Here is a 27173-nt window from a genome sequence, read left to right as displayed (position 1 = left end):
GCATTTTTCAGAGCTAATGTCACCCCCTGGTTTTCCCATGACACAAACCTACGCCTAGGCGAAATAGTGAGAGATATCAACATATATCCTTCAAAGTACTCCTTTTCTTTCCTTTTAAGTGCACTTGACGTTTTTTACCCAGGATTTACTATTAAAATGAAACAGTTAAATTATGATAAATTATTTTAAAATTTCTAGCAAGTTTTTGAATCAGATCGTAACTCCATATCTCTGGTGCTTTGTGAGAATTGACTTCATGATGACTTTCCAATGCCCCAAAATCGACTTAATAGACCGTATTTCAAAACGGACAACATGAAAAAACAATTTCTTAAGTCACCCAAGACAGGTAGAAAGGAAGAGAAATTATATGAATGATCACCCCTGCACATTGTTGATCCTGGAAGGTGTAGGTAGGTATATTGTGGAAAATAATACTCAATGGAGTGCAATGAAGACAGTTGGATATTATAATTGATGTGAAGCGTCTTTTGGGTGAGTTATTATCTTATGTATTAGTAATAGGAAGAACCATAAAGTCAGTTTTAAAGAAGAGACAGGTGCGTCGGTTATTTACAAAATTAGGTACATAAATATTCAACTGTTCGTCTGCCTCAAGCTATACGCCGTTCGTATCCTATTGCATACGTCTACACATACATAATATTGAAGGTGTCTCACGAATATTCCTACATCAAAAAATTAGGAAAAGTACAAGTGGCTCTGCACTTGGCACAAAAGAAATAAAATTCCAAATAAAATATCCTACATATGCTCCCTTTTTTTTAAATTCCATAACAATTGGCTTCTTTTCTTTGCAGCATGACTACCGTTTCTATTTTGTTAAATATAATTGAATGCAATTGTTGGTGAAAATAATAGCTGTGATAATTGAATATGCAAAACAGTCACATTATGCTATTATATATGACGAGTGGACTTCAACTACTTAAATAATCTCAAGATAGAAATTTCAGCTAAATACATGGAATAAAAATCTTAGTGCTATACCACGGATATGTACACTGAACCAGTTTGCAAACGGGAAAGATGATCAACTTATCATTAGTAAGAGATTGATCTTCAATCACACACGCGATTACAGTGAATGTTAAAAGGGGCAATTCATATCGAGTTGAATGGCTGATTTAAACTATCATGCGTTACAAATTTGCCTAAAGCTTGCATGAATGGAATGACATTCTCCTTTTATGAACTTTTAATGGCTTTCGGTTGAAGAATAGGCTCCCTGTATGAAATATAAGTGAACATTGATGTTGCTATTTGCCAGATTTGAACGAAATATAACTCCATGTCGGAAAGGAAGTTTGCAATTAATATTTAACGTTTTTCAAACAACCTCTGAACATATATTCATTAAGAGGAAAGCCAGGCAAATATTGCAACAACTTTAAATCCCTCTTAGAATTTTCATATTGGAAGATAGTGCTTGAACTTATGGGCTCTGCACGTAACTTATTCATGTATTGATCCCATGTCAATTCAATTTCTTGTTCAGAGAGCTTTAAGTTGTAGGGGGTAAGAAATTTTGCGGATGAAAATTATAACAGAATCTCAAATTTTTCGGTACAAAAATGTGAGTTGTGCATTATAATTAAAGATCTAATTTTATAAAATATTTAAAATCAATTGAGTTCTCTGATTGGCTATAGCTTTGAAAGCTTATAATGCTCTGAAGCTTTAGCCAATCAGAAAGAGCGATAGAACTGAAATATTTTAATAAATATTAAAAGAAATAATTAATGCCAAAAAAAGAACTTAATATAGGTAATTTAGATCTCGGTTAAAATCCCGAAAGCCAAAGCCCCGAAAACCAAAATCTCGAATTCTTAATAAGTGTCATAGGTACTCCTACGATTGCACCCGAGCTCGCTGGAGGTAAAGGAAAATCTTCTGTGTCTTGGGAAATTATTCTAAATATTTTCCTCTATCTAATTTCATCCCTTTCAGGATTTTGAAAATTCGGGATTTTGGCCTTCGGGATTTTGGCTTTTGGGATTTTGGCCTTTTCGGGATTTTGGCGTTCAGGATTTTGGATTCCGGGATTTTGGCTGCCACCGTTAACAACATTTAAACTATATTTTCTAAAATTTTCATTTAAAAATTTTAAAAATTCAGCCTCTGGGACTTGATTTTGAGAAACCTTTTTGAAAAAGACCATTATCTTTGGATCTTAATAGTCTCATAGAGACTTAGTTTTCTGTGTTGCATCCTCTATGGCGCTGCGATCGCTTTTTCTGCAGGGACATTTTCTTGATATTCTGTAAATACAACTCGTCTTGGTTGATTGGTTTAATAAAAATCATTGTCATTTGAAGTGGTAGAAATTGGCAGACTTCTGTCAATGTCAGGTAAGCTAAAATAGCAATGTCACGACTACAGAATCGCTTTTTCGAAAAGACTCTCCTGATATTCGAACGAAATGTTACAGAATTCCCCTACACTGAAAAAAATATCTTGTAAAAGTGTTTGTAAATGTTTGTGAATTCCTATTAGGGATTCACGAAATGCTCGTAAATAGTATAACTTACAAACGAGTTCGTGAAGGTTTGTACTTTTATCATAAATATTGTTCGTAATATGATTACTTGACAGTCATTATATATTCTTTCACAGACAATTGTTCGTAGTTTTTTGTTTCTCTGGTAAAACTTTACGAACTAGTGACAAAACTTTACAAACTTTTTGTGTGTTTACGAACATTTACGAATAAGTGTTTGAAAAAGTATAAAAATTCTCCTAAAATGATCATGTTACGAACAATGTTTGTGAAAAAAGTACAAACTTTTACGAACTTGCTTGTGGGTTATACGATTTACGAACAATTTTACGAAATATTTTTTTCTGTGTATTGGATATAATATACCCAAAAATAGAAAGCGTTGGCTTTTTAATGCAGAGGTCTTGGGTTCGATTCTCGCACCAAACCATTAATAGCTTGAAAACAAAACAAAAAAATGTTGAAAGGTTTCATTTCTACACCGTAAAACTCATTCGCGCTGAGTGGTAGCGCTTCTCGTCATTTCTTCAAACGCGAGAATATTCGTACAAACGATCGAACGTCCGAAAAACGATTTTGGTATTCTGAGTATTTTCCGACGAATAATTTAAATAATAGAGAACCGGTAAGCGTCCCAGAATGAGGTAGCTTAGAAAAAGACGATTCTTCCCAAAGCTTTCGGCTCGGATGCCCTGTGGAACCCCAGACAAATTGACAAAGCAAGAAAATTCTAGATTTGACCACTGAGGAAGGCTTGAAGTCCGAGCCGAAAGCTTTGGGAAGTATTGTCTTTTTCTAAGCTACCCCATCCCCTCTCTCTATTAGTTCTTGGTATTTTTCAAAAGATCAATATTTCACAACGAAATGTTCTTTTGGACTTAATAATAATTTTTCATGCCCGATACTAAATTCTTTTGGGCAATTTGCTGACACACTTGTACTAATGAAAATTGATTTAAAAGAAAATAAAGTACGCGTTACCAGATAGTTCTTGTTTTTTTTTATTCTAAAGCAATTATTCTCGAATCCACTGTGTGATATTTCATACACGGTAGAAAAGCAACAAAGGTATGATCACACAAATTAAATATCTGAAGACCTTATTATGGTCCACTCTTATGATACATGATGTGTAGTTCAATCTATATGGTGAGGAGGTTCATTACTTTTCTGTACCCGGGCACACCACAGATAGATATACAAAAAGAGATACTGAATTAACGCTATAAAAAACCGCCACATATTCAGAGCAGATACTATTTTTCATCTTCTTCTACTCAAATACCTTAAACCAATTTACTTATAACTGCTTGTTTATTATACATATAAAGTTATGTACGAATGAATAAAATTTCAATACCTTGAGGGCAAATGGCAGTGAGCGAACACCAAATGTTCGTTTGATCGGAACGACTATAAAGTCTATTGAAATGAAGCACATGTCTCGAATTTTCAAATATACCTGCATATATATTGATATATATACTGGACGATACATAATGATATATCTAAATAAAAAAAATCATATATAGCTACTCTGCAATTCGTTGGTCCACATGGTAATATGAATAACATATTTTTAAAACTGATATTTAAGTTTCTTTCTGTCTTTTTTTTTAGTTAGTGCCACATGTTGGTATTGAATACACTACTGCTAACTAATCTTATTCCCTATTATATTGTATATCATTATACAGAAGCCGACTAAAATTCTCAGAGTTGATTTAACTTGTTCTTCTCTTTTCCTTTATTCTTACTAAATGTGGGGTGAAATTATCGTTTGTCAGTGCCCGAGGTATTAATTATATTGTGTCGATGAACGTTGCGGCTATCACATTGTCTGGCTGTAAGGATTGGATTTTTCCATATATTATATATCACATTTTACACATATACATATACTCATAATGGACTCTACCCGGCTGACTATAAATTAGTACCAATTTCATCATGAACTTGGACTTGTAAGTATTTTATTCTGAAGGGTAGTACTCTGATGAAAATGATTAAAAAACGCTTAAGTCCTAAAATGAGTATAGAGCGTACGGCCGATTTGACATATGTCAACCCAGTCGACGGCTATAACCACGGATTACTATATTTCTGGATGGTAGGTAGACATTTTTGTGTCCCATAGTAGTGTAAACAAAGTGAATAAAAGTACGAATAAAGACGTCGTACCCTTGCTTCTTGATATTCTCGAGACTGAAAATCACTTAAATCCTCCATTTTCATTCCTCAGCATCAAATCGCATCATTCCTGGGTGCACTTTTATATGGTTTGTGTGCACTACTATGAGACACGAAAAGCTCTATCTACTATTCAGGAATATAGTAATCCGTGCTGTAATCCTAACCCCCCTATTCTTACACATCCTAAATACTCCTAAAGACCATACAAACCGTATAAACCGTCATAATAAAATTCCTAAGGACCGAAATGTAAAGTTTCCTGAGGAAAATGCTAATTTAAAGTGCAGAAATCAGAAATTTACAATTATGGCTAAAATTCATGCGAAGAACCGATATACCCGCTGGTATATCTAGCTAAGTGAATAAGTAGATCTTTACAAAATGAGCGTAACTTCAGATTCTATATCTAAGATGGTTTTAGAGGTTGTAGATAAGATGTAAAATTTTTATTACCTCTTTGCTAAAATTTACCAGACTGTTATCACTTACTTTTAGATTTCTAAATTGAGTACCGCTCAATTTTTTATTTATGAAAAACAAAAATAACTTTTTGCTCATTTGTACATTAAAAAATCTACTGAATTACTTGAAATTCAGAACGCAAAAATGCGGTTGTTTCCAGACTTTTAATATTAAATGTCAAATTCGAGCCTCAATTTTGTTGGATATCTTGAAAATATATCGAGGATTTATCAAAATCTCTTCATAATCACTGAGCAACTCCTTTAACATCTTCTTACTCTGGAATTTTATAAATTTTTGCAATCTTGCAAGAAAACTAGTTTACAAATTCGAAATTCAATTTGAATTTTTCGAATATCAACGCTTGATACCACGATTACACCCGTACTTGCTAGATGTAATGGGAAAATTTCTCTGTTTTGGGAAAGTATTCCACACATTATTCTCCGTATAATTTCGTCTCTTTAAGAATTTTAACACCTCGGAATTGTGGCCCCTTGGGATTTTGGCCAGAACCGTATTAATCATGTTTTCTAACCTAATACTAATATTTTTATTCGTAATGGCGCAGGTACATATTGTATATCAGGAAAATTTTATGAAATCAAAATTTACATCCTTTTCTTTCTCAAATTTTTTTGCATAAGTCTATCTTACGTATTCATGCTCTTCTTCTTCTTCTTTTGAACATCATAACAAATTTAATCAAATTTCAATCTAATTTTGGGTGGGAACGAGGGGCAGACAAGGTGGCTGAATCAAATTCAAAATCTTGCCTTGGAATGCCTTGGGATCGAACCCGAACATCTTCCTGAAGTGGCGGAGGATCGACAAGCATGGGCTGCTAATTTGGATGTCATGGGCCCGTGACCCCAATAGGGATAAGCGGTTGAGAATGAATGAATTAATGAACGAGGGGTAGATAACTATGCCGCTCACGGTTCACTTGGTGCCGATGTAACGATCTCTTGTAAAACTTGCCGATTTGCTGATTTTGCACAGATTTGTCGATCTCGTGCAGAATGCCGATTCTGCGAAATTTCCGCAGAAATTCCGTAGAAATTTCGAAAAAATTCTGAGACACGAATTTAAACGAGCCACACTAGTTTAAACGAACTCTATATTTCATAAGAGCCAACTGATATTTAAATCTGCCGAGTATTCGCTAAAATCGTGCCGATCTGCCGATTTTTGTTAACTAACATGTCGATCTGTCAATTTTTAGCTCGAGGTTGGTCAATTTTGCCGATTGAATGAGATGGACTTATGCAAAATGTTTGATAAAAAAATAAATGAATTTTAATTTTAGGAGATTTTCCTCTTCTAAATGCAATAATTTTTAATTGAATAATTTCTCCAAACAAAATTGGAAATTAGAAACACGAAGCGCAAAATGCGAGAAGAAAAACGAATAGCTTGGTCAACCGGGTGAGTTCGATCCTGAAGATGGTGAACTATATATGTTACTATATGTAGCATAATAATATATACAGGAGATCATTTTTTCATATTGTGCTACTAAAGATGCAAGAGCACAGTAGCCCAATATACTTGGGGCTATGTGATTATCTTTATGTTTTGCTACACATTCTTTCTTCATGCGCTAGTCTCTTCTTTTCTGCGTTCGTTTGATCGTCTGACATTCAGAAAATGTTCAATAGTCATATTTCTCTGGAGCCTCCATTCATATATAATACCTTACATTCACATATAAGTATGCATATACATAATGATTTCCAAGTCTGCACCTTTATTCTCAAGCATCTCGTGCCGCTACTGCAGAGATTGAACCGGATGACTATCGATAAGAACATCTTTGTCGGGTTACTTCTTCACTCGAATTCTCTTAGTGATCCCAAACATATTTTCGATCTCCTTTTTTTTAATTTTCTTTTTTTTTCTCTCTCTTTCTCTCTTCCCTGCTCTCTTCAGATTTAACTTTATTGCGAATAATTGAATGAAGTTTCATTTGCTACTGCTACTCCCTTGTTCATGAATACTATATATGCGATTAAAGACAATTTTTTTTCTCCATGCACCAGACATAAATAATAAATTTTTTCATGTTTCCCTCCTACTGGTTTTCCAACCCCTCGGCCAGAAGAAATCCTCTCAAAGTCAATTGTTGGCTATTGTTAATCTATATACATTTATCTAAATGTGGCTCAAGAGAAATCAACAAGTTGTAAAATTATTCAGAGCAAAGTGCAACTTACCTGTGTGGAGAAAGAGGTGGTTCTTGAGATTAGTATGCTTTGAAAATCCTCTCGAGCAAATATGACACTTGAACGGCCAAGAGCCACTGTGAACATACATATGTGACTTTAGATCTCCTGGAGTTGGAAAAGACTTGGAACACAATCCGCATTTATGAGGTTTTTCCTACAAAGAAATATCCAGTACCGGAAATTAATTACAATATCTAAAAATACAAAAATATATTTTACAAACTGTTTTGAATTATTTTCAATGAACTGTAAAATAGTTTTAAAAAAAAAATCAGAACATTCTTTAGCAAAAGGCCACAGGTGTTAGAAAGGAATTTTTTGGGGAGAAACAACATATAGTACAGTATGGAGACGAATTTGGAGCTAATTAGTTTTTTATTGTGGATCTTTAGAACACTGCTATAAAAAAAGTAAAAATAAAAAAAAATATGCCCCGTTCCTATGTCTTCAAACACTTTCATCCAATTTAGTGGCTGAGAGATTTTATATTTCACAAGACTTTCGACAGTATTCTAGTTTGAGAACCAATATAAAGTTGAAAGATAACATCAAGATTCAAAAGATGATATGTCTAACTGAAAAGCTCTTCAACACTTTGCCTTCATTTATATCTTTCTTTTTTTCTGGAATATGTTTCTTACATAAAACGTTATGCCACTCAGAAGATCAACATTTAAATTCGTTCATACAATTTCACCTGACTTCGATGAAATTTTTTCTGAAATTTTGGGAAAGATAGATAAATTACGAGTACTATACCGAATCATGACCGATTAAATCCGATGCAATCGGATTTTAAATTTCAAAATCTTTCAAAAAATCCTTTGAAGTGGTAAAACTTTAACTTTCGAAAATTCGATATCGAAATGGTTTTCGAACTTAGGTATCTAAGAACGAAATAATTGCCTTGATTACCTCCAAAACATATTCGAAGAGAGAGAGAGACATATTAGAGAAAAAGAACTGTTAAATAGTGTACCTCTTTACTTTTAGTACTCACAGAGACGGAACAAAGAGCGCTGTATAAGTAGATAATAAGAATTTTGGTACTATAAGTCCTTACTTCAAGAAATTTACTAGACTATAAAGAGAAAAATATTGTTATTGAGTACCTCCCTTAAGATCTTTTAAGCTGATTTTTTTATTCGAAATTCCTTTGTTCGAAAACAAACCCTTCATGGAGCAGACCTCTGTTCATTTGTGTCTGCCTTTCAGTGTACAAAATGGCCTCTGAAAAAATCCGAATCTGTTTAAAGATACTGTTCGAAATATTTACAAAGAATTATCTATTCTGAGGAAACATTTTGTTGAATTACATTTCTTTATCTCTATTTAAAACTGTATGAAAGTCAGGAAAATAAGTTTAGTTTTTGAAATAATTTCCTAGATATCGTATTTAAATATTTTTGAGATTTTTTTGAAATTTGAACGTATGTCAGAGAAGTTCTTTTTCTTACGCCGTCTAAAAATATAAGAGTATCACTTTTTCTGAAGTACCCTTCAAACAACTTTTTAACTTTTCGAAAGTAAATAGAAAATGTTTGTCCAATTATTTTAGCTGTGACACACTTGAGGGCAATTCAAACAGACGTTAGAAAACTTCCAAGACTCACGGTGCATAATATAATGGGGTGCATTTTGAAATACCCTCGTATAAACAAGCCCCTAAATTTCACAGACTTAACTTTAAATGATATACAAAAAAAATTGTCTGGGAAAGTAAATTAAAATGGGAAAATAAATTAAAATGTGGATGGATAAAATCTGTAAAGTTTTAAAAAATCAAGAAATATTCCTTTATTTTAATGAAGCATGAATTTCATTTTGAAAATATTTGAGTAGGGGGAAGAGGGGCTTTTTTTGAATTGGGCCACCTTTGAAAGAATTAGATTGTTTTTTCATCTATTTATAAATTTTTACTGTAATTCATATTTAAAATTGGTTTGTGGAGCTAAATTATATCATGGTAAAGCTGCCCAGGATATGAATTCTGAGATTCGTGATTTACTCACATGATAAATTCACGGCTCTGAGATCACCTTTAGTAAGCGTTTTTGTGAAGCTTTCGTGAAAACTATACCATGCTTCCTTATGTGCTGTAAGAATTTTACATGACACTTTTACAGGAAAACTTAACGAAACTCTTACTAAAGACGATTTAAAAGCCGTGAGTTTCTCACGTGAAAAACTCACACATCTCAGAATTCGTACCCAGGTCCGTTTAAAAAATAGATGAAAAATCTGTATTTAAAGGGGGCTCTCTTCCCCATATTGTTTAAATTCAATTGTCACGAGTTCTAATGTAAAATGAGATAACGTATCCTCTTGAAATTTTTCCTAAACATCTGTCACATACTAAAACTTACTTTGTTTATATTCCAAAGGTAAAATATTACTAATTTGTCATTAATATGTCTTTTCCCTTTTCCGAAAATACCGACCAATTCTAAGGGAAGATGAGGTAGCATTAATTCATACTTATAGGGATCCTTATATACTGAAAAAATGCTCGACATAAATCCAAGCAGTATAGCCACAATTATCAGTGTTTCATGCTATCCCATGTTTACTACTGCCCCATTCCCCCCTATATCTTTTATGAAGTCAACTTGTACGCTTTTACAAAAAAAAAATATTTTGGCAGTTAACAGTAATCCGCATCTAAAAGTTATCACGTTAAAAGTGTCTAATTGCAACTAAAATATCTAAAAGTTTTTTTCTGTACATAGTAAATTTTTACTGACGTGGTATATCGGAAAAATACTTTAAATATGGCAAAACGTGACTTTCTCTTATTTTCCGTAACATTGCTAGACTCGCGGTGCAACGCGCCTCGGGTACAACATTAAGCTGCTTATGGAATAATAAATGCTTGCTATTTGATTCGGAGCGAATCAAGTTGAATTTATACAATGAAAAAGTAAAAACGAAAAAAAAAACAGAAATGGAAGACTGTAATTTTCACGGTGAACCAAGACACACCCCATAAAAGCCTATTTTTTATTCTTCTTGTGAAAAATTCTTAATGTGATAGTGACGCTAACAATTTGAATTTAGTAGAGCAAAGAACAATTTTCCAGGGAAATTTATTAAAAGTGAAGATCTTGAAATTCAGAATTTTATAACGCTTTGTCTGGTATGTGTCTCGGCTAACTACTCTTTAATTATGCGTTTTAATGTGACCCATTCAAGGGGAAGATACCATCTTCTAAATAAAACCTTTTCAGAACTTCCACAGACTTTTCTACCACTTTTAATCAATTGAGAGTAGAGATTCTGGTCAGTTCAACAGAATGAACGAGCGAAAGAGTCTTCAACAAGATTACAAGTCGTATGGGTGGGCAAATTAAATTGCAATTTATAAAAAGAATATATTTTTGGAAATTTTGTTTAAAAATTAGGAAAAAAGAAAATTTAAATTTAAATCTAAATCCAAATCTCAAAATCTCTATAAAATTTTCGGTATGATCACTCACTTTTACAAAACGGACAATGGTTCCATGTCTACCGATTAAGAACTCGATACTACTGATCCTGAACCTCCGAAATGCAAGTGCAAATGGACAAAACCAAGCAGATTTGCATCTGGTGATCATAAAAATACCGTTTTGGTGAGCGCACGATTTGTATGACAATGCGATGCGGTAATGCGGTAAATTTGCGTAAGAATTGCAATGGAAATGCATAAATTAACGAAATACGGTGAGGCTACGGCGAGTATTTTATTGTCAATGTGATTCTGCCCTTAAGCCGTAAGTGTGTTCAGCACCTTACGCCCCTGTACTACAAGATGAGTGATATGCACTATGTTGTTATTTTTGTCAACCTTTGAGTAAAATGAGGGGTAGTTAGGGAAAGGTTTTCAGGCTTCGCACACACTCTGGCTTCAAACCCTTCATATTCTTCCCGTATTCCTTTAATGAATCTGCCCTATTTTTTTCAGGAAATGTGCGACTTAAGATAGATTAATTTCATTAAAAGAATATGGGAAAAATATGAAGTGTTCGAAGCCAGAGTATGTCCGACGTTTGAAAGCCTTCCCCTACATAGATTTAAAACTAAAATTCAGGATTTTCATACACACCAGAGACAAGTTTATCATAAATATAGCTGGAGAGATTATGAAAAAAGTAGCATACCTTAATGTGAGTCATTCGATGGTAATATAAATTGGAGCTGGCCGTAAAGCGTTTCCCACACACCTGACACTGATGTGGCTTCTCGCCGGAGTGTATTCGACGATGTGTGTTCAATGAACTTGATGTACTGAAACCTTTATTACATACCATACAAACGTGCGGCTTTTCACCTAAAAGAAAACATTCACTTACTGATAGCAAACTCGTACATATTAGGAGATTATTAATTAATACACAAAACTATTCATCTGCAAATTCCCTGACTTGACGCATTCATCATATTCCTCTTAACGAGTTCTCTCAAGTTCTTTTCATTTGGCACGCATACGCATTCAACTTATACCATTTGATCGTAAATTTACTAAAGAATTTACGATAAGAGGAGTGTGTTGAATTCTTAAATACTTCGACAATATTATTCGATAAATTGAATTATTAAATTAAAAATGAAAGGTTAAATATATTTGAAAATTTTAAGTAGTAAAAAAATGTGATAAAAACATGATCTTGCAGCAACTTTCTATTTAAAAGGTATTTTGCAGAAATAATTTCTGTATGGGTTTAAGGAAAATACAAGTGTTATGCTTTTGTGTCTCTGCAACGTCCAAAGAGAAACCAGCGATAAATACTTTTTTTATCAAAAAACCCATCGCTCTCTAAGGACTTATCCTCAGTGGTTTTTGTTGATATGTTGTATATGAACAAAAACCACAAAATACTCAGCAAAAAAATTCCTTTTAGACAAAATATCATTCATCATGAAATTAAATTGGCACCAACCTGTATGAGTTCTCATGTGTCGTTTTAACAGACTAGGTCGATCGAAGGTTTTTCCGCATACTTCACATGGAAGTAGGGCCCGCTCTCCACGCGTTGTGCGTGACTTTGGGGAGCATCTGTGGATTGAGCTCAGCATCCCTGTTTCTATCAGATCTCCTGTACAACTAGCGGCAGATGATGACGTAGAAGATTCACCAGATACTGACTTGTGCTCGTCTTCACCACCGGATATTGGTGAAATGGGCAGCAGGACTCGCGACATGAGAGACATCGACAAGTCCAGAGGCGAGTCTAGATATTGCAAAAATAGGTTATTTTTATCCAGGGCTAAAAATAACAATGTGACATGAGTAATTTTCAACACCAACTATTGTATCTGCTTTAATGAATATTTTGTATTTTTCCATCTACTGTTGATTAGATTAGTGACTTTAGTTATCTTTTTTGATAATAAAATGATCGAAGTCAAGAGAATCATTCCTTGAAAAGTTATCATAATGCTGATACGACAGTTGGTGATATAATCGACGACATTTCACTAAAACAGAACTTGCCAGATTCTAGAAATGATTATTAAGAATTCAGAATATTTGCGATATATCCAATAATTTCACTATGTTCGTAAAATTCCTGGTTGATATTGGCTAGTGAAATGCCCCTTAGAAAATGATAAATGAGAAGTGACTGTACCTTCAATTATTGAATCCATCGTTTGTCGATACAGAGTATTTCTCATTCTAACGAAGAAAAGTTCCTCCGGTCGCTCAGGCAAGTAATATACGACTAGCTCTTGATGAGCAGGAATTGGCTTCACAATTTCATAGATTGGTTCTCCCTTGACTTTAGTACAAACTATATTTACCTATAGAAAAATTTAAATTGATTAGTAAATTAAAATCTGTAAATAATCGTAAAACTTTTTTAAAATTAAGAAATAAATTGAAAATTTTGAAGAAGACTTTTTGGGTAGTTCCCACAAAATCTTGACTTAGATTAACCTATCGTAAAGTCATTTGGATTAGAAATAGTTGTGACCTTTTTGATCCCTTATACGAGCAATCTTTCATACAAGAAGCTGAAGCTTTTAAAAGCTCAAAATTTACAACGGAACCGTTAAATCTTGATAAAAGTTACGTATGCACAACAAAAGCTCAGGATAAAATGGATACAGTTGTAATACGAAATGGAGAAATCTAGAGCGAAGACTCAAGCTAGAAGGGATTTGGGAAGCTCTGCTAAAGCTTTCAAAAACTTAAAATCTACAGCGGAATCGGTAAGTCTTAATCAAAAGTGAAGTACATATCAAAAGCTCGGGACAATAAGGATAACGTTTTAATACGAAATTTAGAGATCTATAGAGAAGACTCAAGCTAGGAGACATTCGAGAAGCTCTACTTAAGCTTTCAAAAGCTCAAAATTTACAGCGGTATCGGTAAGTCTTAATCAAAAGTTAAGTACACGTGAAAAGCTCAGGATAAAGTAAATACAGTCGTAACACGAAATTTAGTGATTTAGAGCGAAGACTCAAGTTAGAAGAGGTTTGAGAAGCTCTGCTGAAGCTTTCAAAAGCATACAATGTTTAGCGAAATCGGGAAATCTTGATCAAAAGTTAAATATACATCAAAAGAGTGAAGGCTCAAGTTAGGAGACATTTCAGAAGCTCTTCTGATGCTTTGAAAAGCTCAAAATTTACAGCTGAACCGGTAAATGTTGGTCTAAAGCTTAATACACATCAAATGCTCAGGATAAAATGGATGTAATTATAATTCGAAACCGATGGATTTAGAGCCAAGAGATATCTTGGCTTTAATTAACCTCTTGTCAGACGTTTTAATCAGAAATTGTTGTAATTTTTTTATTATTACGTATACAAGCAATCCTTATTAAAATTTGATATAGGAGAAAGTGATCTGCCTTTGAATGAGGTAGCCTTTGAATGCTTCAATTTTTTTCTTATTTCTCAAAGCAAAAATTCTATTTTGTGAACTATACTTAATACTATTAACTATTATCTATAAACTTCGATTAACAAAATGTAATTCTAGCTTATAGAAATAATAGAAAAATTGAAGCATTCAAAGTCAGGCCACTTTCCCCTATATCAAATTTTAATAAAGATTGTTTGTGTACGTGATAATAAGAAAATTACAACAATTTCCGATAAAAACAACCGACAAGAGATTAATTAAAGCCAGGTTATTTTGGTTCTAAATCCGTTTTAGAAGAATTGCTGATTTAGGTGATATGTAAATTATGACAACTCCTGATCCAAGCGACGCTATATTATTGTAACCTTTTTGTGGATAATTTCAGATTTTTAAATATTTGAAATTTTCAGAAAGCTTAATTTTGGTTAAAAAAAAACGATTACGTTTTTTTTTGTTTGTTTTTCTTTATAGAACAAAGCCAAACAGTACTAAATTATGTATTTACTTGAACTCAATTAGAAAAACAATACCAATTTTCAGAAGCTTGCCAAAAGGATCACTTTTAAAAATCGTATATCAATGTAGCCCTACTCCCAATTTCTTAATTTTGCAATTTATTAATTCTTTACTGGTTAATAAATTTTCAACTGTTCAAGAACACGTAGAAAATTGTCCAAAAGAATAACAACAAGAATTTATAAAACAGAGGATAAGTCTGCATCTTACCATTGAGCCATAAGTTTCTGAAACCCTCAGAAACCTTATCCAGTTACAGTGTCGAACACGTTTTCCATTAGTTGCAGAAATTTCATCATATAATCCAAATCTGTGCCTTATCTGCAAAAAAAAAACATTAAAAAATGTTAGTATTGTCTGTTTCTCAATTATTTTATTTAATAAAGTTTCCATTGCTTTAAAGGTTTAGGGGAAATTGGGGTACTATCGAACATGGGGTAGCACCGAACATTGCGATTTTTTAATGAGAAAGGGGTGACCGGTGCAGAATTAGTCAGAAAATGAAATTTTCTTTGACTATAATTTATGGAAAACATGTTTCAATAAGCCCGATATGTATTTCAACAACCCACATTGCCTAATTTTATCCGTGGTTTATTCTGCTCCGGTCTCCCCTATTAGACTTCAGATGTCAAGGCCTATAAGAATTTATAGGCACTATATGGATGCTCGTCCATTGAGGAAATGGTCAGGATAATCAAGCAGTTTAGAAATAAAAATTAGTGTTCAGTGATGCCCGAGTTTCCCCTATTACTAATACTAAGACGGCAATGGGCCCTGAATATTGCAACTCAATCGAGCTTTATAAGCATCCTGGATGAATTAAATATCAATCGTCTATTTAATTAATTGTGACTTTTTTATTAAAAAATCACTGTTCCATCTAAAGTGAGAAGTCTTAAGCTAAGAACAACCTGAATCACATCACTCAGAGTGAGTGCTCTCAGTGCAAGAAAATTAAAATTCTCTACAACAGCGAAGAAAAAAACTTTCAACTAATTCAATGAAAGTGAAATCCCATATCTTGCTATTTCTCACTATCGTGAAATATATCAGAAAATCTTGTCAGTCGAAGAATTCAAGTCTCAGATGTTTCGCGCCAGAGCGGCAAAGAAGAATCTCCGGGTACGCTAAAGAATTTCTTAATTCAGAATGCGACTTAAGTGTTAGACCTATTGAAATTTAATCAGCAAAAAAGAAAAATATTGCAATTTATTGATGATTTCATTGGGAATCGCGTGGTTTTTTTTTGTTGTTTCGGAAGAATTACTTGAACAATGTGTTCTTGTGCATAAGTTTATTATTTGTTGTTTAGGAAAAAAAAGCAGCAGAATATTATTCCCTTTGGTCAATGGAAAATTGACATGAAAATGAACAATACCTATTTCTTGCAAAAGGCGCAATAAATTATGATAATGAGACACATTTTAACTGTATTTCGGCAATCATAGTTTATATTATGCTACTTTCATAATAGAAAATATGTATATATAGAAAAAGAAATATTGTTAAAAAAAAGGAGTAAACAAGAATGGGCATCAATAATGAGATTTTGCGAGATCCCATTAAAATTGTTCAAAAGTATAGAAATCAAGTACAGCTTGTATCGTATTCCTGAAAAGGTATTGAAATCTCGATATTAGTTACTTTATTGTGCATCACACGATTCTTTAGTTGGATGCGGCTCCTTTTGAATATGTAGTAAAATATCTCTTTTTAAATTCCCGACAGAAAATATACAAAAAGAAAACGATAACAATGGCACGGGCAGTTGATTCTTCTTTTTTTATTCTTAGCTCGCGAATACAATAAGCAAGTCTGCACATCGCGATTTCCTCCTTTTAATTTGGTAATGTGCATCAATATCCCCATAGATCACCCTTTTGCATCTTATGCCGAATTTGACCCCTAATTCAAACTACAAATTTAAACTCACTTTGTGAAAGAAAAGGTATACAAGGCTTTTATTTAAAATTTTGTTACAAGGAACTTTGATAATATTCACATGGGAGGTGAAGGCGTTGAAAGTTCTACAGATTTTCTACAATTTGAGCATTAAAATTCCATTAAAAATCTGAGAATTTAGTTTTTTAGTCATTGAATTAATAGTTTAGTGCTTAGGGTAAAGCGGGGCAACTTGAAGCATGAAATGCAAATTTGTATTTGATATTTTAACAATAAACCAAAACTTAATAGAGGAGAGCAGGAATATAAAAGATAGGGATGGTTTCAAACATGACAAGTTTTTCATTAAATATACCAAAATAAATTAAACAAAACAACCAAGTATTTATTTGTAAAAACTATAAACATATGGGCCAATTGAAGTTTCCGTCATCAATATGCTTCCGTAAAATGATGTGTTTTCAATAAAGTTTTACTACCTAAAATATATCAAAAAGGATGAGGAAATTATTACGTTCACTGGATGCTATTCGAACACCTACAATGCCAGAAAAATTTCTGGTAAGAGGATTTGAACCCGGGACACTTGTAACATAGTGCGAGTACTCTACAACTTAACCCATTGATAGCCCTGTCTGTGGGTAAACTATGGGCCATATAAAATTCTAACCAATGCAATTTCTTGATTTTTTGAAATAAAGTTTTAAAGTTAAAACACAAAAAAGTATCCCGATCATCCCCGCTTTCCCCTATATAAAGTTAACGAACAAACTATTTTCATTAGTAAATTAGAAATAGGATCAGTAAAAAAGTTAAAACTGAACAGAAATCCCTTTAACCCTCAAAGACGAATGGGATACCGGTATCCACAAAAAGACAACTTTCGGATAGGGTAACGTGTGGTACTTCGGGACACCTTTTATCATTTTCAAATTTAAAACAGGCTTATGACTTCTCAAATTATTTTTTTCTTTGTTGATACAAACATTTATGTTCCCTATTCTATCCAGAATAAGATTTTTGCCGAAAAATGCATAATTTTTTATTCAAAATAGCAAAAATGTTAAGAAGTAGGAATGGTATATTTCGGGGCAATTGGGTATTTCGGGACAGACAAAAATTGCTATTAAACAAATAAATGTCACTGAGCCCTTTACCTTTAAGAAGAAAGTCTAAACTTCACCCTTTCATAAAAATGTTGTTAAAATTTCACTTGTCAAGTGGCTCAAATCGAGAAAAACTCAGCACTGTTTGTATTGTCATCTGCAAAATTAACCACACTGAAGGTTTAGTAATAAATAGAATGTGATACTCAAAATTCACGTATATTTCACACTTTAAATTAAATAAAATTTCAGAAGTTTTATGTTTGTCTGATACATAAAGAGCTTAAAATTTCATATAGAACTTAAAAATAATAAGAAAACAAATATTTAGAGGATTTTTGATGTGTCCAGAAATATTATGTCCCGAAAAGTACCTTGTCCAAAAATACCACACGTTACCCTATAGAAAGTTATTTTGTTTTATAAATAATCAGAAAAATCGTTTTTGTTTTTAAGACGTCACTGTCCCAATTGTGCTTAATTTTTTTAAGAACGATTGGGTGGCAAATATTAAGTTCTAAATGGTGTGTTGATTTTAAGGAAAATTCAGAAAGATGTGTCGAGAGTGGTTTACAGATTTTTTCATAATATCTCTAACTTCGTCACCAGTGAACCAAAAATGGTTATTTAAAGTTATGTTTCGCTCTAAAAAGTCAAATATGGCTCATAGCTCCCTAATTCATTCATTGCCTCCTTAATATATTATTTAGGGGGATGTGGGGCTACACTGAGCTGAGGTCACGTTAAAAGCGCTATTTTTTGTATATGTTTTAGGAAATCTGAATCTATTCTTAATTTAAATAAAAACTACATTTATTTTGTCTTACTTAATTGCATTACATTAAAGTCCAGCTTCCTTTAGGAATATTCGAAAAAACTGCGTTTGCAATGTGGCCCCATATTCCCCTATATGAATTTAAAATTCATGAATTTTGCTTTATTTATTTACTGACTAATTTTCTTTATTATTTGATTATTATAAAAAACAGAAATATATCAACTGAAAAGACTCTGGCAGTCACCATTACACACACGTTTTAACGGTCACTGTATTTAACTTCTTCACCTTAAAACTTTACAAATACTATTTATTTATATTGTGTAACTGTCTGTGAAAAAAATTCGTTACACAGAATTCAAATCTAGAAAGAGAATGAAGGAAAATATTATCAAAATCGGCGCGATGTCAAACTTTCGGTATGTACCCAAGAAGCAAAATAGCTGCCTTGTAAAACCAAGTATCGGACAACTCTTTTAGTGCAATTAAAGACTTAAAGTGAGAATTTTCTGTTGAAACTCTTATTGAAGCTCTTAAGATCCTTAAGAGTACGCCACTTTACTTATAATAATCTCAGTGATGGAACCAAGGGCGTTAAAAGATTTTTCGTTCTATAATGCCTTACTTAGGGAATTCTACAAGAACAAGACGAAAAAACTCACGAGACCTAAGAAGAAAAAATTGCTTCTTGGGTAACTCCGTGCACAAATTTTGCAAAACACTTATTGAAATGATAAAAGTTCAACATAATCTAATTCTACGTCTGTTAGACTATTATTTCCACATTATTGAAAAACTAAAGTATCTGAAAATCCTTTCCCTGAGACGAAATGCACAGGGCAAAGTTCTGATGCTTTGCATGGTCCAAAGCTCCATATTGACTAATTTTTTTCTGTTTCTGAATAAATGTGACTCAGCAATGTATTTTAAAAACAGGACATTTTCCCCTAGTTTTTAAAATATGGGTGCGATGAGATACATTTATTTAGAAGAGAAATGTTGCTATTATGAAGCTTGGGATCGTACAAAGTATGAGCACTTTCCCCTACCAATTACGCAGAAATATTATAAATTAACCAAAAATCGTCTAGTTTTTGATGCAATTGATATGAATGGGTTAATGCACAAGGGTATTAGGTACAGCTTTATTTGCATAAAGCCTTAAACATTTTATCCATTCCTCTCAATAGGGAGATAAAATACCGGCAGATCAAACTGCCTTACTGTGCCCTAAATCATTGTGAAAAGTCTACTAATTCATTTTGTAATAAGAATAACTAAATCTTAATAAAATAATTGGATAATGTGGGAAATTAGTATGAGAAATAAAATAGAAAGTTGTGAGACTTGAATAAAAGGACCAAGAAGGAGTTTTGAATAAGGTACATTATGTATCTATCAGTTGGAAACCAAAGCTTAATAAGCTCGTTTCATCATTAATCTGGCTTAAAAGTGTCCTTTATAATAAATTGCTTTCATATTTAGATGCACTAATTGAGGGTATATTCACCCCTTTAACTTCAGGAGCTCCCTCACTAAGATCCTGTCTCTACCCTCGAAAAAGCAAATGCCTTTAATATGGTTCATGTGTGGAAAAGATTAGGTCTCTAAGTGGCTTGTTCATTTGGTTGCGGTAGACTGAACATTGAATGCTAGTTGGTGCCTTATGAGTGTTCCGGAGCGTTACCGGCACGTGGGCACAGTGATTTGAGGAATTGCATAGGGAAAGAGGTGTAACAATCATTTAGTGGTACACTTGTTTTTACAGAAGACTGCAACTTAACACCTAAACTCTTACCGACAGACCGTAAACATTGAAGAAGAAGATTGAGGTTTTTTTCCTCCTCAACACTTCATTTAAATTTCTAAATAAACTTTAATGTGGCGATTAATAAAATGTCGCTCACTAACTTGTTTGCCATTTGATTTATCTATTGTAATTAATAGGACACTTTTTCTAATGCTCTATTCGTGTAAACTTTTTACCATGGAGGAGTAAAATGCTGATGTCATTCCCAACGATATTTACAATCTAAAAAAAAGAATAGTTTTACAAATTGATCCAATTTTAAAGTTCCTGTATATCAAAGCAGATTTGGGAGAAGCGCCATCTCAAAAATAATGCCTTTTATAAGGAAGATAACTTTTGAATGTAAAATTACTGAGATGTTGAAAAGTCATTGCTGAAAATGATCAGTTTGCCAAATGAAAATCAATTTTGAATAAACTGTTTCTGTTTAACTGATAAACGAAACTTTACTGATCGTTTGCCACAACTGTTATTTTCTTTAATTTATTATATTCCTTTGACATCAGTAGTGTTAGAATTTGCATTGAACAAGCTAAAGAAATTTGATTTCATTTGATAACTGAAACATAAATACAAGAAAAATCTGCTAGGACTTTAACAACGCTAATTTGAAGGTCAATATATCTTTCAATTCTAAAAATTTTAAATTAAATATTTTAACTAATATAATTAAACACTATTTCGATTTTATATTCTGCAACCATATTATATTAATTATACTTAGAATATCCTGATCTAAGCCTATTATTGATTTTTACTATTTTCTTTACTTCTCTAAATTAACAAACGATCAATCCGGGAAATGTAATTCGCTGCTCAAACTTGTGCAGAAGTCACTCATTAATGGAATTGATTTCTTGTTTTAATTACAATTGATGATATACATAATAAGCATGTGCAGACTAATAAATAGTGCAAACAGCACTAAAAACATTTAAGTATATCCTTGTTATTATCGCTTGAACTCAAAGAGACAGCAATGTTATATAATCCGTTTTCTGTAAAAGTAATTGTATATATTATCTTTTTTCTAATTTAACGTATTCACCGTATTGAAATATAGATCTAAATATAATACTAAGTAAATTTAAAATATTCTCTTGTATTATCAATTAATTTCTGCTATCCAAACTGACATTTTTAATTTATTATTTAAAATATTGATGTGACATTATAATTATTTAGCCATGATTATTTTGATATCAATATAATTTAACAATATAGGGGAGACTGGGGCGAAATTAATAAAATCAAATATTTCACAATTCAAAAATATTCTCAATAATTAAAAGTGACAAAGGCTTCAAATTTGTATTATAGTTTAGCTATCACGAACCTCTTAAAGCGTACAGAATTTTAAATAATTCGAGATATAAATATGGAAAGAATTCAATGTTTGAGTGATAGCGGCCACCGCCGTCCTAGCATTGGTAACTAAACTCCAGAGTAAAACGGTGGAAAACTCTTTCTCAGGTTGTATGAGCCATCTGCATCAGAATAGTTATTTATTAATAGTTGTTATTTATTCAGTTATAAGAAGGTCATAGTGCTTCTGTCCGTAAGAGAAAGGCCTTCATATTGCGCTTAGGAATCATCCAGCAATTAAACTGATCACATTTATTAGGAATTTATGCAAAAAACTGTAAGTTCTGATCCTAAATCCCAACTAAATGTATGATAATTTTAACTGATCTATTACCGTTAAATTTTTAAAGCTGAGTATTGTCGGGGATCAATCTGTTTGTTTTTTCGGCACAAAAGCTTCGCGGCTTTAAATATTGTCATATCGTTCAACGTGTTCGGTGATTAACTAATGACCTCTACACACTGTGAGATATTTTCTTCAAAATAAAGCATTTTGCCTGGATTGATATGCACTATACATGTGTAAACGTTCGACTTCAAAATCACCCAATTACAGTGCCCGCTCTCTAATCAGGATTGGCGTAATCCGGATGAGTTATCGACGGTTACATTTAAAATAATTTTCAGGTCATGTATACATGTGTGTTCAGCAATGAAAATGAATTATCCTGTGATGTTTTTGTTTAATAAATGAAGTATAATAGCATAGAATTCTCTAATTATGTCTTTTTAATCTTCTTTAAAACTTTTATTCTAATTCTACAAAAAAATCTTGTATTGTATTTTCGAGACGTTGAACGTTGAACAATTCAAAAAATTCATTCGGATTACGAAGTGATCAATTTGTCATATTGTCTCCCAATCATCCGGATTACAAAACGGGCACTGTAGATGAAAATCTCTCACGATATCTATAAACGCCTCTATACGTTGGGATCAATTTTCGTCAAAAATTGTTTTTTTTTTAAGGAAATCGACTGAACTGCTGTAGGAGGAAGTATTTAAAATTCTGTCAAAAATGCAATTTTTGACGAGAATCGCTCCCATTGTGTAAAAGCCTTAAGTCTCTATAGCGGTCTTCAGACTAGAGGCTTAGCCCAGTTCCCTAAGGTCGTAGGTTCCCGAAACAACAAGCAATTGCAATAACATTTCAATCTTTCCCAGGTTAATTCCTAAATATACATTATTTAGTAAAACTTTTCTTAAGAATTTTGCGTATTGAGAAATTACAAAAGCTAAGCCATAAAGCTAAGCCTTAGGTCTGAAGGCCGTATAACCTTAAAAGCATTCCAATCCAAGCTTAAAAGTGTGCAATCAGCGAATGTAATTAACCTGAAGTATTTTACAGGAAAAAATATGAAATTGAAATTGAATAAAGTTTAAAATATCCCTTATTTTCAGAATTGAGATAGCTCGACAGAGTATTTTGAATAAGAAAAGCAGTCATTTATTCGCCAGGAGGGGTTATATTATGATTTAAGATTTTAAAAGACTGTCAAATTATCTTGACAAATACCAAATATGGACATAAATATCTCTAGTGTGTAAAAGGTAGGGGAAAGCGTGCTACCTTCGCACGACTCAAGCTTCGAACAATTTTTTTTCAATGTGTTTTAAATGAATTTAGGCCATTATAGTATTATATTTTAATATCTAGTCCAATACCTCAATTTTCAATAAAGGAACTATGAGTGAAATTAATAAGGAATATGGGAAAAAATTGAGTCGTCCGTAGGTAGTGCGTTTTCCCATATAAGGTAAGGTACTCTCTAGTCGGCCGTTTAACAAGTCGGCCACTATGTGTTCATCAAGTCGGCCGGTGGAATTATTTATTCATATTATTTAATTTTGCAATAATATTCCAGGAGTTTTATAACATCATAAGGTCAATAATTGTATAAATAACACAAATGACCGAGAATACAAATGAAATTAGACACAAAACATTAAAAAAAATTATTAAAAGTCAGAGGATTCAAATTTACCTTAAGCAATATTGGTCATTTTTAAGCATATTTTGATGTTCTTTATAATATTCACGACATTTTTTCACAAAGAGTTATTCGATTTATTACCTGTACAGATTACTTTAGCAGTCAAATTTTGAGTCAAACCGCAAGTTGAGAACTTTAACTAACTCACTGTGCAATAAATTTATTTTCATTATTGATAAAAATATTAATTTCCTGTCTTAAATGTGAAGGTGTGAAATTTTAAAGCCATGTTCCTCAATTCGGCCGGCTAAATAAAAGAATAAAAAGAATTTTTCCCTTACAATTTTTTGTTTTCTTAAAATTACTATTCTTTAAAGGTTTTCTTTCTTTCTTTCTCAATATCCTTTTCTAGTCCGTAAAAACGTTACGGGCTTTTAAAATTTGAAAAATAGGTGGCCGACTAGAGGAACCCCAGGTGGCCGAGTAGAGAAACGCTTATATTGAAGTGGCCGAATTGAGGAACACTCTACATTTTTAAAACATTTTAATTTTTTAATAATCTAAAATTATTTTATCTCCAAATAAAGTGTACAATCAGATGGACAAAAATCTATACTACAACTTAGGGTGAAAATTTGATCAAAACAGGCAAATTAAATGTCCTTTTACATAAGTTTTTCATAAAACCCATCCTTAAGTGGCCGACATACAGTCCCTTACCTTATGTAGCTAAACCATAAAAAGTGCTACCTTTGTATTTGCATATACGTTATTTCAATAAGGTTCAAAAACTTTTATAAGTTTAAGAACAAATTAAAATGCAAGTAATAAAATAAAAACAAATCTACAACATCTTATAAAAAGAAATAAAACTATGATACCATTTTCATTTTCTCTTAAATTTTACGGCCTAATATCCCACAGCAAGGGAAAAAATCATGTATGCACTGTATTGTACGTAATGTTCTTATTTAATTATTTAATGTCTTAAAGAAGCATTATTTGCTTATAATTATGGGAATAGAGTCTTTGGCGAAGAAGTGAAAATGGTTCTCACAATGAGAATTCCCTTCTTTATGTCACAAGATCAACTTATTATTCTATATAGAAAGGGTGAAATATTATAATGTGGTTTCACGGTTCTTACCCATCTTATTAATATGAGCACTGGCGTTACCCTTATATTACGTCTTAACCATTACATTTGACAGAAACACTTACTTTATCAAAACCATACAAGCAAAGGAAAAAAATTCTTTTTTTAAAACTGCCTTTCTTAACGTTTTCTTCAAGATTTTCCCACGGTCATGGGAGGGTGATTCTTTACACCCTAATGAGTTTCTCAGTGTTTTCCCTTTTTAGTTTCTTTCTCAATTAATCTTTTGTTTCTGAAGAAGTTACCTTCTTGAATTGCTGAATATATTTTTTGAATTTTAACTTGTAGGAGCACTTTTTTTTCGTATGTCTCTCAACTGACCAACATTTTAGTGCTTCTTGAGAGCACTTTCTCAGGGTTCTACAAATGGGAGTTTCCGTCTTCTGCTCAATTTAGAATAATTATGCTATTGAAGCTTTATTAAATGTCGCCCATATCGACAAAATATAACCTGTTGAAAATACCAGACACTCCCATTTACTCCCACCGAAATTATGGTTTTTAGACTTATTGTCATTCTGTCAATTTATGCCTCTGTTGAAATCTCTTATCAGCACAATTTGTTATTTGAATATAATCAAAATGCTAAAGGATATTTCCATTCGACACAATCATTAATTTGTACACATGATTTCCTTTTAGAATTTTCATTCAAATGGCCTAGAATAGATACATATTTCAAGCCCTGAAATAAAATTAGAGTATACACCTGCCGTATAAACAATCATCAATGATTGCTCCCACGAAAAGAGCTCTAAGAAAATAACAAAGGCATAAGACCTGTAATTATTGAGCAAAGAACGAAAGAGCAATGCTATATAATCCAGAGATATTTTTGAAGAGTCGTTAAGACAGCCTCTTGATCTCCAAAGGTCATTTTGGCACGCTCCAAACTCAGTTGTTCATGACGTAAATGGTAAATACGGCAAATGATAAGTTGTATCAACGTCATTGGAATCTTAAGCATTTTTTTTAAATTAATTGAGACTTCAATATTTAAATAATTCTAAAATCACAACGTTAAATTGTCAATACTCTTAATCGTATAGAGATATTCATTTGTTCGTTTGCTTCTAATTACCCTTTTAAGGTCCATTTAAATCTTCAAAAAGTTTTATGTTCCAATTATTTTTGAAAATGTCCGTTAAAAACAAACAAACCTGAGATACTTTCTTAAGCTCAGTGTTATGCATTCCTCATTATTTGTTTCTCTCAAATTTTTATTACCAAACCATACTGCATTATAAATTTCAAAAATTGGCAGATTTTCTGTTTCGAAGTAGAACTGAAAATCTGACTAACCTAATTAACTGATGAGGCGCATACAGAAATACCTCCATTTAAATTGGCCCATAGTGAAAGTATTAGCCAGTTCATTAAGGACTCTTCTTCAGTTATATCTCTGATATCTGGGCATTATTCTTTGAATTGGGAATATGGCAAAAATATGAAGTGTACGAAGTTAGAGTTTATGCTAAATCTGAAAGTCTTCCCCTATAAATTGTTCGTAAAAAAAAACACTGCGAATATTTAATTAGATATTACACTGCAGAAGACGAGACCTATATGAATTTATCAGTACTAAAGGAATGCGCGCCTACTGAAGAAACGATCGCCATAGTCCAAGTAGTTTGGTGATAAAAATCAGTGTTCGGTGCTACTCCATGTTCAGTGGTACCCCAATTTCCCCTATACTTCTTGCATGGATATTTCTAAAAATAGTTTGAAGATTTCAAGAAATCTCATAATTCCCACTGAGGACTTATGGTCAAAGGAAAACAAAGGGGAAAGTACCTATGCTTCGTACGATCCTAAACTTCGTAATGACTAAATTTATTTATATTCTAAAAAATGGTCACGCTCCCTTAGTTTTCAAAATATGGTTGGAAAGAATCAATTCTTTTTTTTTCTTTTGAAAAAAAAAGAAAAATGTAGTCAATACGAAGCTTCTTGTCATACGAAGCATGAGCACTTTCTCCTATCGGCATTTTTATAGCGTATTTAAATACCTATCCTTGTAGAAAAGGTAGATTAATGAAAAAATTGTCATATTGCTTAAATTTTATTAGTTAAATTAAATAAATTTCAATATTTATACAAAAATTGCTAATAAATTTTCCCTGTCGAACAGGTGCTCCTTGGATCCTATACAAAATGTTTGTGAATTGTATAACGCACTAAAAAGTTTGTTCCTTTTTCGCAAACATCGTTCGTATATTTTTGTTTGTCTGGAAAAACTGAGTAAGACTTTTTACGAACAAATGCCAAATTTTGCAAACATTTTTCTATTTGTTTACGAATTTATATGAACAAATGTTTGTAAAAAATTAAAAAATGTTCGTCAAGTGATCA

General features: G+C 32.4%; 1 protein-coding gene across 1 annotated transcript in view; it reads right to left on the bottom strand.

Moving 5' to 3' along the window:
• LOC129806303 (zinc finger protein 771-like) overlaps nt 1-27173 on the bottom strand; it is a 50886-nt gene that overhangs the window by 20628 nt on the left and 3085 nt on the right. The window contains exons 2-6 of the mRNA XM_055854776.1: nt 14978-15088; nt 13014-13185; nt 12324-12614; nt 11544-11713; nt 7393-7558 (exon numbers count right to left, since the gene is read on the bottom strand). Of these exons, the coding sequence (XP_055710751.1) occupies nt 7393-7558; nt 11544-11713; nt 12324-12614; nt 13014-13185; nt 14978-15088 (910 nt within the window). The remainder of the gene's footprint in view (nt 1-7392; nt 7559-11543; nt 11714-12323; nt 12615-13013; nt 13186-14977; nt 15089-27173) is intronic.

Source organism: Phlebotomus papatasi, chromosome 3, assembly GCF_024763615.1.
Source record: "Phlebotomus papatasi isolate M1 chromosome 3, Ppap_2.1, whole genome shotgun sequence".
NCBI classification, from domain to species: domain Eukaryota; kingdom Metazoa; phylum Arthropoda; class Insecta; order Diptera; family Psychodidae; genus Phlebotomus; species Phlebotomus papatasi.
Note: the sequence above shows the minus strand (reverse complement) of the source record. Positions and strands in the feature narration are given on the sequence as shown.